The following is a 20,718-nucleotide window of genomic DNA, read 5'->3' as shown; positions in this document are numbered from 1 at the left end:
GGAGTGCAGTGGCGCAATCTCGGATCACTGCAACCTCCGCCTCCCAGGTTGAAGTGAATTCTCCTGCCTCAGTCTCCTAAGTAGCTGGGATTACAGGCATGTGCCACCTCGCCTGGCTAATTTTTTGTATCTTTAGTAGAGACGAGGTTTCACCACGTTGACCAGGATGGTCTCGATCTCTTGACCTCGTGATCCACCCGCATCGGCCTTCCAAAGTGCTGGGATTACAGGTGTGAGCCACCGCGCCCGGCGTGATTTTTAAAAAGCTTAAATGAGGGGGCCGGGCGCGGTGGCTCAAGCCTGTAATCCCAGCACTTTGGGAGGCCGATGCGGGTGGATCACGAGGTCAAGAGATCGAGACCATCCTGGTCAACATGGTGAAACCTCGTCTCTACTAAAAAATACAAAAAATTAGCTGGGCATGGTAGCGCGTGCCTGTAATCCCAGCTACTCAGGAGGCTGAGGCAGGAGAATTGCCTGAACCCAGGAGGCGGAGGTTGCGGTGAGCCGAGATCGCGCCATTGCACTCCAGCCTGGGTAAGAAGAGCGAAACTCTGTCTCAAAAAAAAAAAAAAAAAAGCTTAAATCGGATGTCATTTCCCAACTTGAAAATGTGCAGAGATGGTCCGGCAATCCCACTTCTGGGTACAGACACAAAAGAATGAGTCAAAGAGAGATCTGGACGCTGTTTTAGCCCTGTTCACAATAGCCAGGAGGGGCAACAAAGCAAGCGTCCAGCGGCGGCTCAGCAGCGGGGTCGGTCCGCGCGGGCGTCCAGCAGCAGCTCAGCAGCGGGGTCGGTCCGCGCGGGCGTCCGGCGGCGGCTCAGCAGCGGGGTCGGTCCGCGCGGGCGTCCGGCGGCGGCTCAGCAGCGGGGTCGGTCCGCGCGGGCGTCCGGCGGCGGCTCAGCAGCGGGGTCGGTTCGCGCGGGCGTCCGGCAGCGGCTCAGCAGCGGGGTCGGTCCACGCAGGGAGGGCTGATCCCCCGGAAGGAAACCCAGGCTCGAACGCAGTCCCTCTGAGGACACCGCAAAGCGAAACGCGCCGGCCACGGAGGGACAGTCCCGCAGGAGAGGGCGGTGCTGGGCCGGGGTTGAGGAGTCGGGACCAGGGAAAGGAACAGCCCGGCAGGACCTGAGAGCTTTTCACGCCACTTGACCCGCACGCGCAGGAACGGCGCCGACGAACAACTTTATTTCGTGTTCCGCCACCAAACAAATACCGTTTAAACCTGCGGTGGTTTCCCAGTTCCCTTAACCCAGGGCCCCACGTCCTCCGCGTCTCCACCCCGGCACCCAGCCTTCGGCCTGGGCAGGCACTTCCGGTACGGAACCTTCTGGAAAGCCCCGCGCCGCCCTCCCGGCGTCCCCAGAACCCACTCCGTGCCTGCGTCCCCACACGCTGGTGAGCACAAGAGACCCGACCGGAGCGTGGCGGGGCTCGCGGCTCAGTGAAAACACCCCTGTCCCGGAAGGCGGACCCGCCCCAGGAGGCGGGACTTCCGCCCCCGCCGGTCGGAAGCGGTCGCCCGGGGAAGCGTGTCCCTCGCGCCGCGCCGTCGGGGCCGTGGGCGCCGGCGCGGGAGCTGGCAGCATGGCGTTCCGGCAGGCGCTGCAGCTGGCGGCCTGCGGGCTGGCCGGAGGCTCGGCCGCCGTGCTCTTCTCGGCCGTGGCGGTAGGGAAGCCGCGTGCGGGCGGGGACGCGGAGCCACGTCAGGCTGAGCCGCCAGCCTGGGCGGGGGGCGCGCGGCCGAGCCCCGGCGTCTGGGACCCCAACTGGGACAGGTGCGTACTGGGCTGGTCGGGGCCGGGGCTGGGGATGGGGTTCAGGGCTGGCGTTACCGGTGGGATCGGGATCGGTCGGGGCCGGGATAAGGTTGCGATCGGGGTCAGGATCGGGTCGAGGCTGGGGCCGCCTTCGGGCCGCTCTGCGCTGAGCGTTCTGGGGGCGGCGGGACCTTGCTGCCGGCTTGTGGGGGCCGGGCTCGGGCTCCGCCGCGTCCTCGCCCTTCTCCCCGTCCCTGCGAGTCCGCCCTGGGTGCCGTCGCCGGAGCGAGGCTGGGGTGGAAGCCCGGCCTCCTCCAGGGTCTTTTCCGGGAGCGCGCCCTTGAGCCTTGTGTGGTTATTGAGCGTTTGGAATATGGCTCGTGTGATTCCTGAAGGCAATGCTTAGTTTGTCAATTTAACAACCAAAGCAAGGCCGGGTGCCGTAGCTCACGCCTGTAATCCCAGCTTTTGGGAGGCCGAGGCCGGAGGATCGCTTGAGCCCAGGAATTTGAAATCAGCCTGGGCAACATAGTGAGACCCCATCTCTACAAAAAACTTAGCCGAGCGAGGTGGCACGTGCCTGTGGTCCCATCTCCTCGGGAGGCTGAGGTAGGAGGATCCCTTGAGTCCAGGAGTCCCAGGCTGCAGTGTGTGAGCCAAGATCCCGCCACTTCACTCCAGCCTGAGCCACAGAGCTTGTCTCAAAGAAAGAAAAACAAAGGTAGTGCAGGTTTTTAACATTGATTATGTGTTGAAATGATAGTATTTTTAGCATATTGAGTTAAAAGTGTGATCGAAATTCACCTGTTTACTTTGCTAATGTTGCTGTTGGAAAATTTATAATTTCGCATGTTGTGTTGTTTCTGTTGGCCAGGACTGCTCTACAGGCAGGGATGGTTTGCCCAGTGCTAACTCATTAACTTGCTACTTTGAAAGTGGCACAGAATTAAGCTACAATTGTTGTAATTAGGTGCTTCAAAGAGTTTTTTCTTTTGCTAATCTTTAGTTTTTTTAAAGTAAACTTCAATTTTGCATTTGCAGAAAAGTTGCAAAGATAATAGACTCCCTCTATATTTCCATATATATATATATATATATATATATATTTTTTTTTTTTTTTTTTTTTTTTTTTAGGAGACAGGGTTTCACCACGTTGGCCAGGCTGGTCTTGAACTCCTGACCTCAGGTGATCCACCTGTCTCAGCCTCCCAAAGTGCTGGGATTACAGGCGTGAGCCACAGCTCCTGGCCTCTCCCTCTGTATTTCATACCTAGTTTCTTCTATTATGGGCATCTTACACTCAGCATGGTATTGTAGCAGGAGTGGCCGCAGGAAACGGATCTCTCGGACACCGAATACAGGAGAAAGGAGGGTTTATTGGGCCGGGAGCAAGGTGGCATTGTTGCCTAACAGCCAAGCTCCCTTAACAGAGGAAGGTTCCGTCTTTATATAGGCTTATACTTTAGATGTTACACGTGGAAGAATCTTAGGTTTACAGCTTAACATATGAAAAGGGTCCCGGTTTACAGTCTCCGGAATTACATATGAAAAGGGTCTCGGTTTACAGTCTCAGGAATTACATATGAAAAGGTTTCAGTTTACAGTCTTAGGAATGAAAAGGGGAAGTTTACAGTCTTAGGAATGAAAAGGGGAAGTTGATCTGAGATGCCTGGGTCTCCCTCTTCATCCCGCCCTTTGAGACCCTCACCACTTTATAATATTAGTGAGAGGTCTCACTTTCATTCTCACTTTCCAGATTTTTCTGATGAAACCGACTGATAATGTTTCACATAATACACTTGTGATGTCATTTTCTGGCTGACTACAGTAGTGATGAATCCCCTAGTCATCTGAAGGAACAGGGGGTTTTGAATCCTCCCAGGATGAGAACCAACCTCGGAATAAGGACTCAGGGTTAAATCCGTGCCACAGCTGTACAGGCACGTGTGCCAGGTTGGTCACGTCTCGCACAGTATCCTCCACTGCTTGCCCCGGTCATCTATGTGCAGACGGCAGTTGGTTAGATTGAATTTTCCACAGATTCCTCGGCTGCTAGCAAATAATCTAGGGCCGGCTGGTTCTGATAAATCGCGTTTCCCATTTGAGTTTCTTGTTGGGCCAAGAGGGACAGAGCTTTGCCTGTTTCATTAGTATTTCCAAAACAGCCTGCAACCGGATGATCCAGTTGAGCATGTCAGTAGGGGTCCGGTATCCCCATGAGCCATCCTCAGCCCATGTGGCCGGCCCATAGTACTCAGTAATTCCCTCTGGTGGCCACTCATCATCTGTCCAATTCCCTAGTTTTAGGTCTCTCTTCTCCCTATCGGAGAAAACTGGACGCCCTAACAGCCCACCTGTCTTAACAGATAATAGGAAGGAAGAGGGCTGAATGCTGCCTGTGACACAGCTACCTGTCCATCTCACGGATTACACACCTTATACTGAGTACCATTATATAAACAGGTTCCCTTCTGTGTCCCTGTACATTTGTAAGAACTGCAGGGCAAGGGAATGGCAGTAACTTTTACGCCCTACCTGGTGTACATACTGAGGGCATTCTTTAGAATTAGTTAATGTTCCTACTGTGCAAGTCCAAATATTAAGAAGAACAAGTCCCACGATGAATCTCATGCTCCGGCCGTGGGTGGACCAGCCAGCTTCCGGGATGTGGCTGGAGTAAGGCTTGTTGTCCTTTTTAAGGTGATTCTGCAGTCCTTGCCTTGGTCCAAGTCTCAGCTGTTGCTGGTTTTTACACGGCTGTGGTGGATTCAGGCTGGGAGTCCCTCTACCTTCACGGCTGTGGGATTGGTCAGGATCAGGTCTGAGGTCCTTTCCATTGTGGCTTTAAAGGAGTTGTACTCCCATCCTTTATCCACACGTGATTACCTGGTGAGAAAGGGTGAACTGGGGAGAAAAAGTTTAGAGGACATCTATCATTTACCAAGATTGAAATATCCTGGATGATCTTCCCTAGAGCTCATAACTGGCGTCCTAACTCAATCTCCCCCGCTCCCGAGGAGTTCCAGGAGTGCCTGGAGTAGGGGAGGGGCCTATGGTATAAGACTTCATAGGGGGATACCCTGTCTTCCTAAAGGGGTGCCTCTAATGTTGAACAACCCCAAGGGAAGCGCCTGCACCCACTCTAACCTCGTTTCCCGACACACTTTCCCTAAGCTGTTTTTGATGGTCCGGTTCATTTTTCCACTTTTCCGGAACTCTGAGGTCGGTAGGCAGCGTGCAGTTTCCAGGTGATACCTAAGACCGTTGCTGTTTTCTGGACTAAATCCTCCACAAATGCGGGTCCGTTGTCTGCTCCGATGCGCAGTGGCAGTCCAAACCCAGGGCTCAGATCTCGAAGCAGCACACGGGTTACTTCACGGGCTCTTTCAGTCCCATCCACGGTATGTGCACACCAGGACCAGCAAATCCTTATGTCCCCACACTTGGACATTTCAGTGACGTCTACCTGGAGATCTTCACCGGAGCTGCTCCATAAGCTTGAATTCCAGGGGGAATAGTCGGACCCTGCCTCGCGTTGTGCTGCTGACATGTGATGAATGCATCGCTGGGCCGCAGTTTTGGTCTAGGCTGCTAAGTGTGAGATGTAAAAGTACCGGCCCAGCATCTTTTCAAGCGACTCTTGACCTAAATGGGTGGCCTCACGTGCGGCTTGTACAGCTGCGGCCCCCACAGCTGCGGCACTGCTCTTCCATCTGGCAGGTGGATCCATCCTTGTCTAATCAGTTGCCCCCTTTCTGTCTGGAGAAAGTCTCTTTCCTCCTCAGAGTAAGTAGGTGTTAGATCAGGGATCTGGGGAATCAGCGGGGCTGTAAGTGCTATTCGGTGGGGGGCAGATGCTGCCTTACGAGCTGCTGAATCTGCTTGGGAATTTCCCAGGGCCACGGGGGTGTGGGCCCACTGCTGTCCTCGGCAATGCATGACCGCCGCCCTCCGGCGCTTCCAGACTGCTTCTAGCAGCTGCAAAACTTCATGCTGATACTTTTTCCCCCTGAAGTTAACAGGCCTCTCTCTCTGTACGGTGCTCCATGTACTTGGAGAGTCAGGAAGGCATATCCAGAGTCAGGGTAAATGTTTACAACCTCAGCTTTACTCAGCTCTAGGGCTCGAGTTAAAGCGATGAGTTCAGCCTTCTGAGCTGAGGTGCCCTGAGGCAGGGATCTGGCCTCGATTACAGTGTCCAGAGTCACCACGGCGTAGCCTGCACGTCTTTCCCCTCGTGGATTGACAAAGCTGCTCCCATCCACGTACAACTCCCAGTCTACTGCTGTCCACGGCTGATCCCGAAGCTCAGGCCTGCTGGAATAGACTGTGTCCAGGACTTCAACACAGTTGTGTTCAGCGGGACCCTCTGACATTGGGAGCAGAGTGGCAGGGTTTAAGGTGCTGCAGACTTCCGTGATGAGGCGGGGATTTTCACGTAGCAGGCCCTGGCGTTTGGTCAGCCTAGCATTTGACAACCAGTGGCGCCCTCTGGTGTTCATTAGAGTCACTACGGCGTGAGATGCCTTGATATTTAGGTTCTGTCCCAGACTTAGCTTAACTGCTTCTTGGGCTAGCAGAGCGGTTGCTGCCAGGGCCCTCAGGCATGGGGGCCATGCTTTGGAAACTCCATCCAGCTGCTTGGAGAGGTAAGCTACGGGCCTGGGCCAAGGTCCTGCTGTTGGGACTAGGACCCCAACTGCCACTTTTTCTCTTTCTGCCACATATAATGTGAAGGGCTTTGTTAAGTCAGGCAGCCCCAAAGCTGGAGCTGACATTAGTCTCGTTTTCAGTTCCTGATAGGCCTGACGCGCTGGGATCCCCATTCAAAGGGCTCCTTGTCTCCCCCGTTTGTCACATCATAGAGGGGTTTGGCTAGTGCTGCGAAGTTTGGAAATCCACCATTTGCAAAACCCACCGCTCCCAGGAGCTCTCTTGCCTGCTTTTAGTCTCAGGTTCTGTCACTCTGCAAGCGGCTTGCTTCCTCTCTGCTTCTAGGCTGCGTTCCCCCTTCCGGATGGTGAGCCTCAGATACTGCATTTGCTTTTTGGCAAATCTGGGCTTTCCTTTTAGACACTTTATACCCACAGTCCTCCAGGTGCCAAAGTAAGGCATTTGTCTGCGCACCCGACTGCCGTGGGGGGTCCCAATAGCAGGTTATCAGCATGCGGGGGCAGCGTGCAGGCAAGAGGCTTCTGGGGGGCTGTCACGGGCTGATGCCTCCCCAGCGATGAGGAGAGAGTTTCTGAGCCCCTGGGAAGCTGGGTCCAGGTGTACTGAGTGGTTAAACCTGCTTCTGGGATTCTCCCATTGAAATGCAAGTAGTTTTTGACCCTCCGAGGCCAGTCCAATGCTAGGGAGGTGTTCTTTAAGTCCAATGAAGTGAACCAACTATCTGCTGCTGGCAATAGTCCCAGCCGCGTGTATGAGTTGGGTGCAAAGCCACGCCAAGCCCTGCACGGGCCTGGGTGATATTATCAGTCTTTGGCTTCTGGCTAGGAAGTCTCCACCCTCCTTCCCAAGGGACGGTGAGAGCCTGGAGGACCCCTGCCTGAGGCACTTTTAGCTGCAGGGAGTCTCTTGTTGAATGGGACAGTGGCCCTCCATTTGCACAACAGGATTGCCAGGGAAGCGGGGCGGGGGCAGTCCGTCTGTTCTCTCAACACCTCAGTAGCTCTAACAACAGTGGCTCTGTTTCCGTGGCAGGTTACAGGGCCGTCGTCTGGACCGTGGGCTCTTTGGGGGTGTATGAGTCCGGCCCCCCTCTCTTGTAGTCCAGCGGCCCTTCCATTAGATTGAACAGAGCCCCTTCACTCTTTATCTGGATCCTTGTGCTTAGGATCGCCGTGTTCTCCCATCAACTGTGGACTTTTTTTTTTTCCTCTAATGTCCCATTTCTCGACAAAATGCACACTGATTGCGTTGCAGGCACAGGCGGGCAGACTGTGGGGCTTTCCAGGAAGCCCCCTTTTTCCACGCTCTTCGGGTCATTCCTCTCATAGCAGCTATCAAGTCGACATTCCCTTGAGCCTGGCGTTCCCTTTCCCTATGATTTTCCCTCTGGCTTACAAACGCCTGGTTAGCTACTTCCAATGACTGAAGTATTCATGCATGCAAATCCTGCCTGTTTCTGCCACTGAATTTGCCTGGACTTGGGAGCCCGCGTTTCTCAGCGGCGAGGGGGATGGTTTCTAGCAGTCTGTTCCTTGGCTACTAAAACAGTCACCGCCTGCTCTCTCAGCCACTTGGGAGGGTTTAACACTAACTGCAGCCACGAGGCTCTGTATGGAAATTGATCGAGGTGTTCTAGCTCACCGTATATAACCTCATGCCTTACTTTGGAGACAAGGGGCCACCCTACCCTAAATGCTGGCCAATCTTCCCTACATAAAGCCATTGATTTCTCTGGTGTCATAGCTACTTTAATTCCCACTAAATCCCTTCTTGAAATTTTTCAGCATGGTTTCTGAAGGAGTGGGCTTGCTATGGGAATGACCCATATTAACATTTCAAAGAAACAATTCCCACAGTTAGGAGAGTGTTAGTTCACTCACAGCAGTTCCGGCCTAGGAAGATGCAGCACAGAGCACTCTCCGATTTACATTCACTTCAATCCTTTCACAACACCCAGTGGCTTCTTCACTCAGACTTATGTGGCGTCTCTAATTCTTACAAATTGCTCGACACATGAGGCCCTTCCTAATGGGCGCGATACCTTTTATGACTGATGAGTCCAGCTGGACACATCTACACACAGACACACATCTACACACACAGACACACATCCGAATGCGCTCCTTCCAATTCAAAACCATAAGCAAAAGCTTCCAAGGTTACAGAGAGAGCTACCTTCAAAAGTGCCGATCTGGCACCCGTGGGTGATCAGGCCACGCTTCCACCCAAAAATGTGGTGGGCTACTTTCCCGGGTTCAATCTTACCAAATTCAGTGGTCGAGACTTCCCCAAATACCCGTTCCTCCTCAGTGATCAGCCACTGGGCGGATCCACACTGCAGGGCCTCCCTGCTCCACTCTGGCTGGCTTATCCACCAGGCAAATACCTGCCCAGGAGCGCGCTCAGGATGCGTCACCCCAGCGAGCAGGAGTCCCCCTGCAGGGACGCCCCACAGGGCTAGGCAAACCGCCTAAGAGACTTTTTCTCGCCGTCTGCTATCCGAGACTCGCTTCCCGGGCAACGCACCAAAATATAGCAGGAGCGGCCGTGGGAAACAGATCTCTCGGACACTGAATACAGGAGGAAGGAGTTTATTCGGCCAGGAGCAAGGTGGCATAGTTGCCTAACAGCCAAGCTCCCTTAACAGAGGAAGGTTCCGTCTTTATATAGGCTTATACTTTAGATGTTACACGTGGAAGAATCTTAGGTTTACAGCTTAACATATGAAAAGGGTCCCGGTTTACAGTCTCCGGAATTACATATGAAAAGGTTTCAGTTTACAGTCTCAGGAATGAAAAGGGAAGCTGATCTGAGATGCCTGGGTCTCCCTCTTCGGTATTAATATCACAACTAATGAGCCAGTGCTTCATTGAGAGTTCCTCGGCTCTGACCGACTGTCCTCTGTTCCAGGACCCACATAACAAGTAGTTTTCATGCTTCCTTAGGCTTTTTTTTTTTTTCTTTTGAGATGGAGTCTCTCTGTCACGCAGGCTGAAGTGTAGTGGCAGGTGAACCCTTCATCTCCAGGGTTCAAGTGATTCTTCTGCCTCAGCCTCCTGAGTAGCTGAGATTACAGGCACAAACCACCACGCCCGGCTAGTTTTTGTGTTTTTAGTAGAGATGGGGTTCCACCATGTCAGTCAGGCTGGTCTGGAACTCCTGACCACGTGACCCACCAACCTCGGCCTCCCAAAGTGCTGGGATTGCAGGTGTGAACCACCACGCCCAGCCCTTAGGCACATTTTGGCTGTGACGATTTCTCAGACTTGTTTTGATGATCATGACTGTTTTGAGGCATCCTGGTCAGGTATTTCGTAGAAGATTCCTCAGTTGAGATTTGTCTAATGTTTTTCTCATGATTACACTGGAGTTATATTCTTTTTTTCTTTTCTTTTTTTTTTGAGACCAAGTCTTGCTCTGTCATCCGGGCTGGAGTGCAGTGGTGCAGTCTCTGCTCACTGCAGCCTCCATGTCCCAGGTTCAAGCAATTCTCCTGCCTCAGCCTCCTGAGTAGCTGGGACTACAGGCGCCCGCCACCACACCTAGCTAACTTTTGTGTTTTTAGTAGAGACAGGGTTTCACCATATTGGCCAGGCTGGTCTCAAACTCCTAACCTTGTGATCCGCCCACCTCCATCTCCCAAAGTGCTGGGATTATAGGCATGAGCCACCGTGCCTGGAGTTGTATTCTTTTTTTAAAAAAATCAGTACAATATTCTGAATTTCTTAGGCCTTTTTAAGGAAACAGATTCACTCTGAGGTTAAAGAACTTGAGGCCGGGCAGGGTGGATCACAAGGTCAAGAGATCAAGGCCATTCTGGCCAACATGGTGAAACCCCGTCTTTACTAAAAATACAAAAATTAGCTGGGTGTGGTGGCACATGTCTGTAGTCCCAGCTACCCGGGAGGCTGAGGCAGAAGAATCACTTGAACCTGGGAGATGGAGGTTGCAGTGAGCTGAGATCCCGCCACTGCACTCAGCCTGGTGACAGAACGAGACTCTGTCTCAAAAAAAAAGAACTTGAAGTAGGCCGGGCATGGTGGCTCACGCCTGTAATCCTGGCACATTGGCAGGCTGAGGCAGGCGGATCATTTGAGGTCAGGAGTTCAAGACCATCCTGGCCAACACGGCAAAACCCCATCTATACTAAAAATACAAAAACTAGCCAGGCATAGTGGCAGTCACCTGTAATCCCAGCTACTTGGGAGGCTGAGGCAGAAGAATCACTTGAACCTGGGAGGTGGAGGCTGTAGTGAGCCGAGATCGCACCACTGCACTCCAGCTTGGGTGACAAAGCAAGACCCTGTCTCAAAAATAAATAGATAACTCAAAGTAGAACCGGGAGTTGAGCCCAGCGTTTTCTCACTGACGCAGGTATTCTGTATTTGCTTGCCATGTCTGGGGAGAAGTGAACTGGGCTTTGTGGGCTGGGGAAGGACTCGTACAGACAGAAGGCACGAACAACTACAGCAAGGTGCTAGAAGACAGCATGTTCCCTCTTGCGTCTCACTTCCCCACGCTGGAAAGTCCCAGAGCCCCATGCAGTGCACGGCTTCCTGTGTCGGTGCCTGCAGCTCCCAAATGTTTTCTCTGGCTCAGCCTGACTCCCCCGTACCTGCCAATGTGAGTCTTGGCCTGGTTTATGACAGGCCGGCAGGGCCCGGACAGAGCCCGTGAGTGCCCACTGTGCCCCTCCAAGGCCTCCCTCTCTGCCGCTGTCTCAGTGACCTGTGCTACTGAACTTCTTTGGTTGTTGAGACAGGGTCTTGCTCTGTTTCCTAGGACGGAGCACAGTGCAGTGCCGTGGTGAGATCATGGCTCCCTCCCAGGCTCAAGCAGTACTCCCACCTCAGCCTGAGTAGCTGGGACTACAGCTGCAGGCCACCTTGCCTGGCTAATTTTTCTGTTTTTGTAGGGACGGGGTCTTCCTGTCTTGCCCAGGCTGGTCTTGAAGTCTTGGGCCCAAGCTCTCCACTCACCTTCGCCTCCCAAAGTGCTAGGATTACTGGTGTGAGCCATGAGGTGGTGATCCCTGGACCCCAACTGATCAGCTCGTTCAGATTCCAGCAGCTCCGGAACAGGGCTCCATAATGGGAATGTTTCCTTCTCACTGTCTGATTCGATAGTCACTACCCCATGTGGCTACTGAGCATTTATTTTATATTTTGTGGAGATAGAGTCTCACTCTGGTTGCCCAGGCTGGAGTGCAGTGGCACAATCATGGCTCACTGCAACCTTTACCTCCTGGGTTCAAGGGATTCTCCTGCCTCATGCTGTAGTCCCAAGTAGCTGGGACTACAGGCGCATGCCACCATGCCTGGCTCATTTTTGTGTTTTTAGTAGAGACGGGGTTTTACCATGTTGGCCAGGATGGTCTCAAACTCCTAACCTCAAGTGATCCACCCACCTCAGCCTCCCAAAGTGTTGGGAATACAGGCGTGAGCCACTGCACTCAGCCCTGAGTGTCTAAAATGTGCTTGGTATGACCGAGGACATGGTGTTTTGTTTAATTTTGCTCATTTTGAACTGAAACAGCTGCATAGCTAGTGGTTGCTGTTGAGGATCATGGTTCTGGGTTGTGCTGACGCATCAGGGTCAGGGACACCATCCTGGCCCCGTGGACACTTTCTGCCTGCTGTCCCCTTTCCTGGCCTGGCGTTCTCCACGCGCGGGGTCGTGTTCTGGGTGGACACTGCCCGCCTGCTGTCCTCTTTCCTGGCCTGGCGTTCTCTGTGCCTGGCGTCGCATTCTGGGTGGTCCATCTCCTCCTGCTGTTCACGGTCCCTCCCTTTATTAGCGAAGAAGGTGCACAGGACTTGTGTGTTTTCTTCAGCACTTCACTCAGAACAGGCGGGAACTAGCTTTGTGGGGGACAGTGGTGGTGTCCTCGAGACGCCTTCCCGGGGCTGTGCCAAGAGCCGTCTTCTCTCCAGGCTCTTCCCGAGTAGTCTGACGATTTGGAAGCAAGTGATTTGGGAACAGGTCAGAAGGACGAACCTTGTATTTCAACATTAGGCGAGAACCAGTGTCTCTGATCAACGTGCGGAAGAGGAACGCGGAATCTGGGGAAGAAGAGCTGGCATCCAAGCTGGACCACTACAAAGCGAAGGCCACACGGCACATCTTCCTCATCAGGCACTCCCAGTACCACGTGGATGGCTCCCAGGAGAAGGACCGCACTCTGACCCCGCTAGGTATGTGGGGGGGGGTCAGATCCTCTGCGGACCCCCCCTTGGTTATGTGAGGGGTTCAGATCCTCCATGGACCCCCCCGTTGGTTATTTGAGGGGTTCAGATTCTCCACAGACCCCCCTTGGTTATGTGAGGGGTTCAGATCCTCTGCAGACCCCCCCTTGGTTATGTGAGGGGTTCAGATCCTCCATGGACCCCCCGTTGGTTATTTGAGGGGTTCAGATTCTCCACAGACCCCCCTTAGTTATGTGAGGGGTTCAGATCCTCTGCAGACCCCCCCTTGGTTCTGTGAGGGGTTCAGATCCTCCATGGACCCCCCCTTGGTTATTTGAGGGGTTCAGATTCTCCACAGACCCCCCCTTGGTTATGTGGGGTGGGTCAGATCCTCCATGGACCCCCCGTTGGTTATTTGAGGGGTTCAGATTCTCCACAGACCCCCCTTGTTTATGTGAGGGGTTCAGATCCTCTGCAGACCCCCCCTTGGTTATGTGAGGGGTTCAGATCCTCCATGGACCCCCCCTTGGTTATTTGAGGGGTTCAGATTCTCCACAGACTCCCCTTGGTTATGTGAGGGGGTCGGATCCTCCGCGGACCCCCCCCTTGGTTATGTGAGGGGTTCAGATCCTCCATGGACCCCCCCTTGGTTATTTGAGGGGTTCAGATTCTCCACAGACCCCCCTTGGTTATGTGGGGAGTGTCAGATCCTCCGAAGGCCCCCCCTTGGTTATGTGGGGGGGGTCAGATCCTCCACAGACCCCTCTTGGTTATGTGAGGGGGTCAGATCCTCCGTGGACCCCCCCTTGGTTATGTGACTGGGCGCAGGTCTCCAGAGACCCCTGATCGGCTTTTTTGAAAGTGCTTGGGGCACGGGGCCTCCTGCAGCCTGTGTCTGAGACCATCACCCCTGAATCAGTCGTTGTCATTACCAGTAACTGTCAGCTGCACTTGGACAGAAGACAAGCTTTTAAAAATGTCATTACTTTGGCTGGGTGTGGGGGTTCACACCTGAAATCCCAGCACTTTGGGAGGCCGAGGAAGGCAGATCACCTGAGGTTAGGAGTTTGAGACCAGCCTGGCCAACATGGTGAAATCTGATCTGTACTAAAAGTACAAAAATTAGCCAGGTGTGATGGCGCACACCTGTAGTCCCAGCTACTCGGGAGGCACAGGCAGGAGAATCGCTTGAATCTGGGAGGTGGAGGTTGCAGTGAGCCGAGATCGCGCCATTGCACTCCAGCAATGTCAGGCCAGACATTGGACTTTACCTTGGTGGATCACAAGGTAAAGTGTTCAAAACCAGGCTGACCAATATGGCGAATCCCTGTCTCTACTGAAAATACAAAAACTTAGCTGGGCGTGGTGATGCATGCCTGTAATCCCAGCTACTTGGGAGGCTTAAGCAGGAGAACAGCTTGAACCCAGGAAGGGGAGGTTGCAGTGAGCCCAGATTATGCCACTGCACTCCAGCCTGGGCGACAGAGCGAGAGACTATCTTAAAAAAAAAAAAAAATGTCCTTACCTTTTAGCAAATGTTAGATCTTGTCTGCATGAGACCAAATTGAGTGCATATCCCACAGGGGCTTTGTGCCCTCTGCTCCTCTCCTGGATCTGCTACCGAAGACCGTCTCTTCCTGCATCATGGGCCGGCTGTCTGGCACCTGCCTCTTAACACCCTGTCGAGCGGGTGACTCGGCTAAGGGATCCCACCTGTCCCCCAGGCAGACGCTGGCAGACGGCACCAGGAGGCCCTTCACCTTCGTCCTGGTGTCCGTGTGCCGCACGCTGGGCTGAGGTGGAGTTTTCAAGTTCTGAATGGGATGGTGTCCATCAGGCACGCATTAAAAATTAAAACGGTACGCATTTACAGGCCTGTCCTCCAGCAGACACCTCCCCCAGCCCCAAGAGCTGTCCCGGCTGCTTGTGGAAAATAGGAAGTGATAGGGACGCAGGTGTGGCTGCACCGAGTGCACCCGGCCTTCCTGAGGGCGTTGGCATCAGCCCTGGCGCTGGCCCCCACACATGAGCGTGGGTGTTCAGGTCCCACGTGCGGGCCTCTGAACGCTGCGTGGCTGGTGGGCCACGGAGGCTCCGGGTGTGGGCTGCCGTGGGCTGCCGTCTGGTTTGCTGGCTGCTGCTGCTGCTGGAATCAGATGCATCTTTTTTTCCTGTACGAGGGGTGAAGACAACTGGATGATCTCGTTGCTCCTCCTGAGTGCCGGCCCCTCAGGCCCAAGCCCCAGGAGAGCAGGAGCCCTCTGATGTGCCGGCCGCCTGATTTGGGCGCCCTGTTTGTGGAGCAGAGGAGGGTGTGCAGGTGTGCGTGTCCCGCTCAGGCGTCTTTTGCCCTCCAGGTCGGGAGCAGGCTGAACTCACTGGGCTCCGCCTCGCAAGCCTGGGGTTGAAGTTTAATAAAATCGTCCATTCGTCTATGACCCGCGCCGTAGAGACCACCGACATCATCAGCCGGCACCTGCCAGGTGAGCTCCCGCGGGACCTCTGTGCCTGCAGTGGGGGCCGCGCACAGCAGGCTGTGGCCTGAGCTCCTGGACGCTGGGTGGTCACGGCAGCTCCTCCGGCCGCACTCAGGGCTCCCCGTGCTTCTCCCCAGGCATCTGCAAAGTCAGCACAGACCTGCTGCGGGAAGGCGCCCCCATCGAGCCGGACCCGCCTGTGTCTCACTGGAAGCCAGAAGCTGTGGTAAAAACCTCCCCACCTCCCCGGCTTGGCAGCTCTGCTGGGCTCAGCATCCCCCGCAGGCCCGGCCGTCCCACGCTTCCTGGGCAGTGATGGGCTTCGTCCTCCTGATGCCCGCCCTGCCCTGTATGCCACACTGACGGTTCTCCACCCTGCCCCCAGCAGTATTACGAAGACGGAGCCCGGATCGAGGCCGCCTTCCGGAACTACATCCACCGGGCAGACGCCAGGCAGGAGGAGGACAGTTACGAGATCTTCATCTGTCACGCCAACGTCATCCGCTACATCGTGTGCAGGTGGGCAGCTGCCGGCTGGGCTGGGTGTGGCCTCAAGTGATTTCAGACTTCTAGGAAAGCAGGAGGAAGGATGGAGAAGCCGAGCGAGCCTCCCCTCCCCCTCCCCTCCGCTGCCGATGCCACCCTAGTGAGGCCCCTGCAGCCCACAGGCCTCCGCACCCAGTGGGTCCAGGTCAGTTACGCAGTAGGAGGCCTGTTGTTGAGTTTCTCATGAGCATGTGTTTTGGGCAAGGGCAGTGCAGACGCGGATGGTGCAGACGTGCGTCTACCCCGTGGGGCCTCGGGCAGGGGGCACGGTGTGCGCTGGGCATCCGCACGGCCCTGGTTGTTTACCTGGTTGTAACTGAACATCTCGGGAGACATCCCGGTTCCCCTCACACTCAGCCGCCTCTGCCTCCGGCTGGATCCCCCGCAGACTGTCGCGGGTGCTCGTCTCGTTCACTTGCTCGTCTGCGGGTGCTCCCACCGGTGTGCCGGTGTGATGGCACGGGACGGCCACTCCCCTCTGGGTTGAAGCCCAGGGCTGAGGCTCGTTGCTGCTCAGGCCGCCCCCGCAACGCCCCACTCTCAGGCACCACAGAAGTGGGGATCTGGGAGCAGGTTGCCTATCCCTTGCCACTGCCCTGCAGGCAGCCACTTCGTAAGGAGCTCCAGGGCTGCAGCCACGTTAGAGGCCCCACCGGGGACAGGGCCAGCTCTATGGCTATGCACTTGGAGCAGTCAGAAGCGTTGAGCAAACCTCACTAAATGCGAATCAGCAGTAAACGTGCCTCCCTCCAGATCCATTGGGAATCCGCGTGGGCTCCACAGCGAGGGCCCTCGGGTGTGGCGGGTCCTGCAGTGGGGGCGGGACAGCACTGGTCAGTGATGCCGCTTGAGGCCGGGCCCTGGTTTCTGCCCGCCTGTGCCCTTGGCCTTTCACTAGGGCTGGGGCTGGCTGGCAGGAGCACCCGGGAACTCGAGGAGGTTGGGAGTTGGATTCTCAGGCTCGACTCTAGACCTGAGAGCGCACTTTTCTGCGGGGCCTAGAGCCTCCAGCTGATGTGGTCTCAGGCTGCTGTGCTAAGTGAGCGTGTTTGCTATGGGTCGTCCGCTGCCTCGTGTGTGTGTGTGTGTGTGTGTGCACAGCCACATGGGTGGCTTCTGTGCTGCTGTCACCACCTTGTGTGTCCCATGACACCGTCACCCCGAGCTGACAGGTGCTGAAAATGCAGAAACAGCCAGGGCAGGGGAGCGGAGCTGACCTACGTGGACACAACGTGAGGGCCGGGCAGGTGCACCTGGACACGGGGTCGGTGTGCTGCCCGCCCACGGCCACCAGCGCCGCAGGGCAGCAGCGTGAGGGTGGCCTCGCTGTCCACTGTGGCAGAGGGTGGTGGGCAGCTGGAGGCGCTGATGCCAGCACGGAGCATTTCCGTAAATGTGACTGTGCCTAAGATGTGCCTGAAGATGCCACGGGCTGTCGCTCACGTTACCGTCCTTCACTTTCCCAGAAAGGGATCTGCTGCACTAATTGGCTGCCCCTGCTTTTTTTATATGGAAAAAGCAGAAATTAAATGTTCATTTGTAAGGAGTCAGCATTTTTCTGATTTGTGCGAATCTTGAGTTCGGCAAAGAGGGCAGGTCCCCAAGTGTGACAGCTCGACTGACTTAGATCCCACCCAGCTCTTCTGCGAGAAGCTAATGCGTACCCCAGCCCTGAGGCTGCCCTGAGACTTCTGAGGGGCTCAGCCCCCATCCATAGGACAGAGCTCCCCGCCCCGCCCCGGCCAATGGTGGGACAGAGCCCCCCGCCCCGACCTGGCCGATGGTGGGACAGAGCCCCCCGCCCCACCCTGGCCGATAGTGGGACAGAGCCCCTGGCTCTAGCGTGCTTTCTCCCCTCCTCAGAGCGCTGCAGTTCCCTCCCGAAGGCTGGCTCCGGCTCTCCCTCAACAATGGCAGCATCACCCACCTAGTCATCCGACCCAACGGCCGCGTTGCACTCAGGACCCTCGGGGACACAGGGTTCATGCCCCCCGACAAGATCACCCGGTCCTGAGGGCGCCCGCCGGGCCCCGGCCTCTCCTTCCCTCTGCCCTCCCCGCACAGGCTGCACCGCGGTCACGTCTTGCTCCTGAGGAGGCCGGCAGAAAGCAGAAACCCGATGCGGCACGTGGGGACTGACTCCTGGCCTGGCTGGGAAGGGGAGAGTTCGGATCAGACGGCCTGACTTCTCTGCAAGGTTTTATGCCTGGCCGTGACCCGCCAACATGGCATGGGGTTTAAGGTGAAAGCCTCATACAGAAGTCAGGCCTGTTCAGGGGACTAGAAGAGGCCTGGCCCAGACCACCATGTTGGCAGCCACGGCCCACCCTTGCTGAGGGTCCGTGCTCCGCTGGCAAAGCTGGACAGGCACACGGATGAGGGCACCGAGGTTCTGTTCATAACTCACTGCACTTCATACATCCCCTTATTAAAACCCTCCTGTCATTTAAATGTTTGTCAGTTAAAGCTTTTCTGGCCTGTATTCCCAGCTGCTTGGGAGGCCAAGGTGGGAGGATCACTTGAGCCCAAGAGTTCAAGACCAGCCCAGTCAAGGCAACAGCGAGACCCCCACCTCCACTAACAACAGTACAGAAGTGCACTGGGCGTGGTGGCCTCTGCAGTCCCAGTGACGAGAGGCTCAGGTGTCTGGGGCATGGGCCCGGGAGTTGGAGGCTGCAGTGAGCTGTGATTGATTGTGTTACTGCACTCCGGCCCAGGCAACCGAGGAAGACAGGAAAAACAGTTTCTCCAAATGTACAGATTCCTGGTTGGATCTGACCCCACCAACTTGATTAGCCATTTCAGGGCTGAAGGACTAGCCAGCTACACAAGTGACTATGGACAGGGGAGAGCCAGCAAGCTGCGTCTGCAGAATGGCCTGGCCTTTGACCTTCATGCTGTTCTCAAGGTTCAGGTGACACGCTGGAGACAGCCCAGCAGGGGGTTATCCTTATTCAGTAAAATATTCCAAATTGACAGCTCAGTCTTAGCTTAAGGATTAAAATATTTAAACATGTGTATCCCAGGTATTATTCTGTTAATTCAGGAAAAGCTGTACAATTTCTATAAAGTGGTTGTATTTTCTGTAATCAATACAATTGGGATATCTGATCTATTTCTCTGTCCACTTTGGAAATGATTACATAATAAAATTTTACTGTTTTTTTTTAAAGGACTAGTTTTGACTGTGTTAAAAATGGGAAACTGGCCGGGTGCGGTGGCTCACTCCTATAATCCCAGCACTACAGGAGGCCAAGGCAGGCAGATCACGAGGTCAGGAGTTTGAGACCACCCTGACCAACATGGTGAAACCCCATCTCTACTAAAAATACAGAAACTAGCTGGGCATGGTGGCGTGCCCCTGTAATCCCAGATACTTAGGAGGCTGAGGCATGAGAATTGCTTGAACCCGAGAGGCGGAGGTTGCAGTGAGCTCTTGCCACTGCACTCCAGCCTGGATGACAGAGCGAGACTCCATCATCTCAAAAAAAAAACCAGCAACGTGCAGTGTGACAAGCGAACCCTTTGCACGGCATCCTGCCTCCCCATGGCTGACACCTCTGCCTGCGTCGCACCAGCTGCCTGCTCACAGGACTTCTGCCAGCGGCCTGGGCCCTCTCCGAATCCCTGGCCAGTGGCTGTGGAGACAGCCACAGCGACCGTACACGGCTGTCTAGAAACAGTCTGATAAGCCAGGGCCACGCCAACTTCACAAATACCGGGCACACTCACGTTTGACCTCAGACAGGAGCAAGGCTCGTGAGGAAGGGATCGGCTGCACACACGGTGCCCACGTGCCACAACCCCAACACTGGGCCTGGAGGGACGGGGCCGCGCTGCAGGGCTGAGCCTTCGTTTTGCTTGGCGCCCTGGCTCCTCTGTAAAGCGGGAAAGCTTGGAGATGAGGGCTGGGCCAGCAGGTTTGCTAGGCAGCAAAGCTCATCACTGGAAAAGACCACACACAGCTGGCACCATTCCCCACCCACCCCGCGGCCACGCCCATCGCTCACGTCACAGGTGACTCTGACTTGTGAAGATCTGGCGGACTACCTAGTCAAAGGGGGAGTGGGAGCCAGAACGTGAGCAGCTGTCAATGAATTACAAGAAACCAGTGACCCAGAAGTCTTGAAATGCATCTACAAAAAAAACTCCCAGAAGGAAAGAAAACCTGATTATGCTACTTAAAAGTCAGATTTGAAGTCAAGGATGTGAAATGGGCTTTCAGATTTTGAAAACTTAAGCTCATCAAGGATTAATCAGTTCAATTATTTTTTAAGAGCACATAGCAATGATAACCTGTATTTTTCTTTTTCTTTTTTTTTTTACAAGTCTACAGCCCTTGGTATTCCCAGGCAGCCTCCAATCCACGCCCTAACCAGGCCCTACCCTGCTGCTTATCTGCCAAAATCAGAGAGACTGGCAGCTTTCAGGGTACTATGGCCACAGATGATTACCTAAGTTTCTTGAATATGAAACTTCAAATAATTTTCAGTTTATTTTTCTAGTGCAAATTCCCAGCACACTTTTTCTTGAGACATAGTCTAGCTCCGTCTCCCAGGTGGGAGTGCAGTGCCACCATCTTGGCTCACTACAACCTCCGCTTTCGAGGCTAAAGCGATCCTCATGCCTCAGCCTCCCAAGCAGCTTGTTCTACAGGTGTGCGTCACTGCACCTGGCTAATTTTTGTAGTTTTAGTAGAGATGGGGTTTCACTGTGTTGGCCAGGCCAGTCTCAAGCTCCTGGCCTCAGGTGATCTGCCCACCTCAGCCTCCAAAGCATACGAGCCACTGCACCTGGCAGGCCTTTCCATTCTCAAATACCTGCTGTTCCACGTGGTCCTTCCTTCAGCGGCCTTTTCAGTCTTCTGCATTTGGGACAGACGTAGATTCAGCAAAGTGAGGATGGCTTCTGGCTTGGCCAGTAGCTGGTGGGGTCTAATTTCTAAATGCTGGACCCGGGGCAGGCACAGGTGGGGAGACCAGGGAGTGGGGAGCTGACGGATGTCAGGGCAGCCCCCAGGGATCTCACTACGTGACTGTGCGTGTTGTGAACGCCTTCGTGGAGGGAGCCT

General features: G+C 54.8%; 1 protein-coding gene across 2 annotated transcripts; it reads left to right on the top strand.

The window, feature by feature from the left end:
- The first annotated feature begins 1,559 nt into the window (after positions 1-1,559).
- Positions 1,560-18,822, top strand: PGAM5 (PGAM family member 5, mitochondrial serine/threonine protein phosphatase). Of its 2 annotated transcripts, none has more exons than XM_021675901.2 (6): positions 1,560-1,783; positions 12,455-12,633; positions 14,982-15,107; positions 15,239-15,327; positions 15,487-15,620; positions 17,511-18,822. In XM_021675901.2, the coding sequence occupies exons 1-6, from the start codon at positions 1,593-1,595 to the stop codon at positions 17,659-17,661; spliced, it is 870 nt and encodes a 289-aa protein (XP_021531576.2). In that variant the 5' UTR covers positions 1,560-1,592; the 3' UTR covers positions 17,662-18,822. The 2 variants fall into 2 exon arrangements, with proteins under 2 accessions (XP_021531576.2, XP_021531577.2); XM_021675902.2 differs by having other exon boundaries at positions 1,593-1,783; positions 15,490-15,620.
- The last annotated feature ends 1,896 nt before the right edge of the window (positions 18,823-20,718 follow it).

This window comes from Aotus nancymaae, unplaced genomic scaffold, assembly GCF_030222135.1.
Source record: "Aotus nancymaae isolate 86718 unplaced genomic scaffold, 86718_ANA_hifiasm-v0.15.2.pri h1tg000021l, whole genome shotgun sequence".
Classification (NCBI taxonomy): Eukaryota; Metazoa; Chordata; class Mammalia; order Primates; family Aotidae; genus Aotus; species Aotus nancymaae.
This window is presented reverse-complemented; position numbering and strand designations above follow the sequence as displayed.